The sequence below is a fragment of the Triturus cristatus genome, chromosome 4_1 (genome assembly GCF_964204655.1).
Source record: "Triturus cristatus chromosome 4_1, aTriCri1.1, whole genome shotgun sequence".
Taxonomy (NCBI): Eukaryota; Metazoa; Chordata; class Amphibia; order Caudata; family Salamandridae; genus Triturus; species Triturus cristatus.
Window position 1 is genome coordinate 305,179,985 of NC_140585.1, and position 6,483 is coordinate 305,186,467.

The window sequence follows — 6,483 nt, forward strand, 5'->3', positions numbered from 1 at the left end:
CATCCAAGGATACCATCCAGTTTATAGGACTCAAAGCAGCCAAGATCTACGCTGGCATCAACATTTTTGATTTGACCTTCTGTGGAAAGTGTTTAGAAGCCTGAAATCAAATATCAGCTGCTGCAATCCCTGTGGTTTTAGTGGGAGGCACCCTTGCACACTGTCAAAAAAGAATTTGGGTAGAATCAGTAAAACAGTTGGGAGCATAGCTCTGGCTCCACTTCAAAGGGCGAGGAAAGAGTAACAGACTGATTTCAGCATGCAGTGTTGACGCTTATCTTGCAACTCTGTCTTGATGGGAGAGAGCTGCCACTGAGTGCAAAGGTGCCAACTGTTGGCGCATGGGACCTATCACAGGAAACAAATCCTGATCAAGTTTCCCATTTAATAGAATTCAAAAGGTGAGGATCTTGTGGTTAGAAATATTCGTCAGAAAATCATATTCATAGCCTATGTGGCATAAGGAGCCGACTCTGTTCACTGCAGTGAGGTCCCGGATGGGGAGCAGTAACAGTTATATGGGATCATGTTGAGAGATATTTATTGGTTCTCCTTCCTCCTTACTCCTCCCCAGGAGCCAGTCATGTTAAACCCTGCCACATCATCTCCCTATGGCACTCCCCTTCCCCAATCTGAAGCTTGCAAGAACTGGAAAACATGCCTGTGGGTTCCTGCTTCAAGGCCCTGTCAGCACCCGCATCACAGGTCAGTCATGTCTGAGGAAATTCCATAGGGAATGAAGTGATGATTGAAAGATTTCACTTGTGCCTCCTGATTTCTATGCCTAATGTACACCAGGTGTGGGAGATAGAAGCAGCTGATCAGCACCCTAAATCATGCAAACACAATAAGATGATAGGCGGCTCACTTAGCCACACCAGTTCAGACCCAGCCATGTGCAAATCAGTCTTGACTAACCCTGGGCGTAGTTCGCGAAGTAACGCTACGCGTAGCTACGCAAAGTGCACTTCGCACTATGCGAGCTACGCGTAGCAGTTCGTGAACTGCGTAGTACCCTGTTCGCACTGTGCAAGATGCCGTTTTCAATGATTGCACAGTGCGGACACGCATCCGGCACTGTGCAATCATTGAAAATGGCATCTTGCACAGTGCGAGCTGTAGTTTTCGGCCGCTCGAGTAGATTTTTACTCGAGCGGCAGCTTTCTCAACGCGGACTGGTAGTTTCTCATCGCGAGTGGTCGCGAGCATACGCGACCACTCACAATGAGAAACCTGACCTCCCCGCGTTGAGAATCTCGCCGGGAGGTTTATTTTCCACACTTGCGATCGCCAACTTGATTTTGCTGATCGCGAACGAAGAAAAAGTCTCGCCGGGATGTCATTTTGCTTGCTCGCGGTCGCCAACTCGACGTTGAGGACTGCGAGCAAGCAAAAAATGACCGCTGTACTACGCTACGCGTATTTGCACTGCACTACGTGCAATTCGCGTAGTGCGAAGTAGCGCAAACTTCGCAAACTACGCGAGCGTAGCGCTTTGCCCAGGCTTAGTCAGGTCTTAACCGGAAACAAGCATCCTGGGACCAGTTTTGGGTTAACACCCCACATCAGCCAGGCTAGCTTGAATCCAGTAGCAAAGTGAGCAAGCAACCCACACCCGGGCATACCCTGCCAAATTAGGGCAAACAATGCAAACACATTAAGATGATGGACGGATCACTGAAACTTTACAGACACTCACCCCTAATCACAATTGGATCTGGATTGAACACATCATTGTTATTTAGCTCACTTCACCATCCCTGTTGAGACCCTGCCATATGCAAATCAGTCTTGACCCTGTTCCTCATTGGAACAGTCCAGCCTGAATTGACAAGCCAGGTCTTCCCTGAACCGGAAACAAGCATCCTGGGACCAGATTCAGAGTAACATCCCTCATCAGCCAGGCCAGCTTGAATCCTGTGGCAAAGTGAGGAAGGGACACACGTCTGGGCATATCCTGCCAACTTAGGGCGGACAATGCCCAGACGTGGGTCCCTTTCTCACTTTGACACTGGATTCAAGCTAGCTTGGCTGATGAAGGGTGAAACCCCGAAACCGATCCCAGGATGCTTGTTTACTGTCCAGGGAAGACATGGCTTGGTAGTTCGGGCTGGAATGTTCCCATGAGGAACAGGGTCAAGACTCATTGCATATGGCTGGGTCTGAACTGGGATGGTGAAGTGAGCTAAAGAACGATAATAGATTAAGCCCAGATCTTTGACCCGAGGCGAGTGTCTGAAAGGTTTCAGCTCTCCGTCCATCATCTCCTTGTGTTCACTTTGTGCAGCCTAAATCAGACATATTCAAACTGGACTCTAAAGTGCCTACCAGCAGGAGGATCTTATCCAGAGGTAACAGCAGTGGGACAAAACAAAGACCTGAATACCTCAGTCCAACCAATAGGCTGATACAAGACCCTATTTCAACAGACTCCTGCAGACCATGTTTGTATTTCCGTAGGCCTCAGAATTTTCATACCCTGCAAAGGAGGAAAGAATTCAGGCATAGATTAAGATCTTCAGTTACCTAGACCAACCCTTGAGGTCCAGGTAGAAGGGAGGCGTTCGACCCTGACCAATGTTATATTGAAAATAATCTGTTTTATTATACTACTACTACCAGTTTATCCTTTGTTGAGTTTGTACATAGCTCTCGTATCTTTCCTCTGCACGGCGCTCTGAAATCTAGTAGGGTGGAATTTGAGACACGATCTACCAATGTGGGTACATTTTTAGGAGTGCTCGGGCACAACCCGTAACATCAACTAAAGAGTGCATTATTTATAGGATTTTGATACATGACGATTGATTTTCAAATGTGTCTAACAATAATATCTTATGTAGAAACTCTACCAATAAGCACTGGACGTCACTTGGGCTCAATCAATCATGGCCTCCTGGCAAGGACATTTATTGGAGAGGAGGGGCAAATACACTGAACTGCTTGCACGGATAAGCACTATGCCTAAGCTGACTAATTCATAAAGGATTTTTTTAAAACATTTTAGTCACTGATATCATACATTCTATTCGTAATCTTTTTTTGCTCTATCCTATGCTCCGCTGCAGATTAAATTTTATTCTATTTATATGGTTGATATGGTTGTGATGTTGGTTTTAAAATTCCTAATAAAGAAACAAACTGACATAACAAAACAGCTCTCTGTAACAGAACAAAATCTCACCATTCTACTAACAAATAGATGTAGAACACACCTTATGCCACACACAGCACATGCCACCCATCACTAGAAGACAAGATATGAACAATTGTCACTAGTTTCTGTGACCAAGAACACAATACCATGTGAGTGTATTGGTCAGTGTGTTTACACAGCACTAATGAAGCAAATTCAAGAGAGATCAGAAGGAACACAATAAGAGTGAACATTATTTTTAAAAAACTCACTCATGTCACTGTTGGCCTAAGGTCACAGTTTTCAGACCTGATTACGTGCTTCTGGCCCGACAACACAACATACCAAGGTGGAGGTTGTATGAATGATAGGGATCTGGCACTCTGTGGAGTTTATAGTGCAAAGATGAACCAGGACTGGCACCAATGAGGGGAGGGCGGTTGTGAGAGGCGAGCACCAAGAAGTGGATTACGTGGGTATAACACATGGAGTGGGTAAAAAGCCACTAAAGAATGAAGAGTGGTAAATCAATCAATCAGAAAGAAGGGCTTAGCCGAGAAAAAAAGGGAGAGGGCAAAGTTATAAAAAAGCAAAGCAAGGCCAAAGCCAAGATGATCATGGTAGTAACTGAAAGAGGTAACGGACCAAAGGAGAACCAAGGAAAAAGGACTACAGAAGAGCACAGAGAGAAAGACAAAACTCCAAGGAGAACAGGATGAAAGAATAGGCCCTCTAAAAAACAGGGCTTGAGCCTAGGTCCTGCAGAATAATGGAGGCACAGGTCAACCAAAACAGCGGCGAGCGAACCAAATCACTCGACAAGGATGGTAGCAAGATAAAGTCCTCTAGGTACCAGGGAAAGAGTTAAGTCCTTCCGTAAACAAATAGAGATACAAAGAGAACCCCAGAAAAGTAAGATGTGAGGGAAGCCCACTTAGTAACACAGGATAAAGAGCAAAAGCACCCAAAGAAGAGAAAGTGCGGCAAAGTTCCCTCCAAAAGACCAGGGAAGCAGGGCTACAAAAGACCTTGAGAAGGGAGTGGTCAAAGCCCCACCAGAAGTGGGATGCAACACCCCCAGAAAACATAAGGAGCTAGTTAACAACACACTCCACCTCCAGAAGAACAAACGAGTAAAGTTCCAGGAAACAAAAGTAGCTCCCTCACATGAAAACAAACATATGGGGTTAAACAAAGCCTCCAGTCCACGCTGATGCCTACTACACGGGTCAGAATCATGAAAAGGCATTTAGAAGAAGATTAAACAGGACAAAGGCCACCAAAAGGTAATGAATGAGGCAAACCCCCCACTAAAGCAGTGAGGGAGGGAGGGAGGGAAAACAAGAAAGAACTTAGATGGGATATAAGAGTCCTGGAACGCTGGCCATAAAAATAAGACGTCGAGATATTTACTTAGTGACATTATTGCCAGGGTGGCAAGTGAATAACATATCGAAGATCAGAAGGCCAAACATGTTCACCTGAGCGATAACACTCACCTCCTGAGAGCAGTTGAAGGCAGGAGACTCCAGGATCCAGACGTCCGCAGTGCCCGAGCAGAGGATCCCCAGGAGGAGGACGCATATCCAGGGCACGAGGGAGGTCCCCAACAAGGCCATTGGGACGCACAGTCTACATTCCATATCCAAGAGTCCTAACTCAAGCAAAAGTTCCAATCCGGGTTTGACCGAACCTGAAAGCAGTGGGAAGAGTAGCGAAACAAACAAAAAGTGAAGCAACTGCAAAAAAAATAAAAGAAAAATCTCACTGCACATACATGCCACATGCGGTCATTCTAAGTAGCCACTCCAAGATGAAAGTATAGTTTTCAAAAAAGTAAATCCAGGGTTTGTAAGTAAGAACGCTTTCTGGGAACAGAGCCCCGCACCGGAGGGCTCGACATTACCGAAGCCCGTCGCTCAGGTGTCTCTGGGTATTTCCCGGCCTGTCAGCTGCTTCCTGTTGTACAATGCAGACTGGAACTCGTACGCAAAACAGGAGGACGAGGGCCACCAATCACAGTCCTCTGCGGCTCTGAAAGATAAAACTGCCATTTTTTTCTCACGGCGGAGGCGGCTACAGGAAATGGAGGCGGGCGTATTTAATGTAATAACTGAATTTTGACAGCTGATCTCGAGGCGGGACTTAGTAAGAAAAAAATCGTCCCTAATCAATTGGAAGACGCCGTCTCTTTAAAGTTGTTAAAGGTAGAACTATATAGTTTTCAAAATATTTGAAAGCATGTTATTATCAGAATGCACGCGTCATCTGTCACAGGAAGCACTTCGTACCGAGTATTTGTATAACTTGACCGATATTTTTTCCAAACTGTTTATGTTTCACTAACGGTGGGCCATTTTTGAACGGTTACGTTCTCAAGCACCGTGAGAATTACCCCCTTAGCTGCTGAGGGTTTTCCATTCCCAGTGATGTGCCGTTTGAATGGCCGAGCTTCACAACACAGAGGCCCCCAAACAGCTATATGAGCATCGGTGTGGAGGGGCTTTGGTTCCGCCCAAATCTTGAAAGTTAGAAGTACATGGTTTGAGTGATCAGAAGTTGTATGCTTCCATAGAAAAGTACTTGCCCTCCAGGCAACTGTGATTATTTTGTTTATCCAGCTCCCTAAGCTGGAACTTTCAGTGGCACACGCACATGACATTGGAATGCTAATAAAGTGTCTTAGATAACTAGATAATTTATGTTGGTTTTCTCTAGCGTCAGCACTGATAAAAGGAGGGCAATCATTAACCTAGATGGATTTTTAGGCCTGGTGGCTTGATAGTGCAACTGTCTCCTGACCTTTTAACCTACACTAATATTATTCTACAGTTCTTTTTTGCTCACAAATGCATCTCTATTACCTTGCTATTTACTTCTAATGCCTTTCTTTGTGTCCTGAGTGTAGAGCAATTTTTATAGTAAACTAAAAAGAGTGAAAAGTGGGTATGAAGGAAACCTATGTATTTCTGAAATGCACACCGGATGCTGAGTTTAGGAGCAGTGAATATTTGTACATCTCTGAATTTATGGGTATCCATATTAGCTTGTGGTTCAAAAGACATTTTGCAAAATTGTTTTTTTTTTGCACACTGGCTTCTATTTGGAAGACACAAATGCGGAGAAATTAAACTGGTACTAACAAATGTTCTACTAGTCTGTGTTTGCTCACGGCTTCTGATAAAAATCATACCTCACTTGTTTTGCTGGGGCTAGTGCAGTGGTGGATGCCTCTGTACTGGGTGGTGGATGAAAAAAATAAATAAAACCTAAACTTACCTTCTCTGCTGCTTGCCTCTCCTGCCGCCGCACACCTCTACTCCATCTGCTGGCAGCATCGAGGAACC

At 45.1% G+C, this 6,483-nt stretch overlaps 1 protein-coding gene across 7 annotated transcripts in view; it reads right to left on the reverse strand.

Moving 5' to 3' along the window:
• Positions 1–5,796, reverse strand: part of IL17RA (interleukin 17 receptor A) — a 214,092-nt gene extending 208,296 nt beyond the window's left edge. For 3 of the 7 annotated variants that reach the window (XM_085652191.1, XM_085652189.1, XM_085652190.1), the window contains exon 1: positions 4,636–5,107. In XM_085652191.1, coding sequence (XP_085508317.1) covers positions 4,636–4,911 — 276 coding nt within the window. In that variant the 5' untranslated portion in view covers positions 4,912–5,107. Of the gene's footprint in view, positions 1–4,635 lie in introns of all 7 variants that reach the window. The other 4 variants (XM_085652192.1, XM_085652193.1, XM_085652195.1 and 1 more) reach the window with 4 other exon arrangements.
• Between the last annotated feature and the right edge of the window lie 687 nt (positions 5,797–6,483).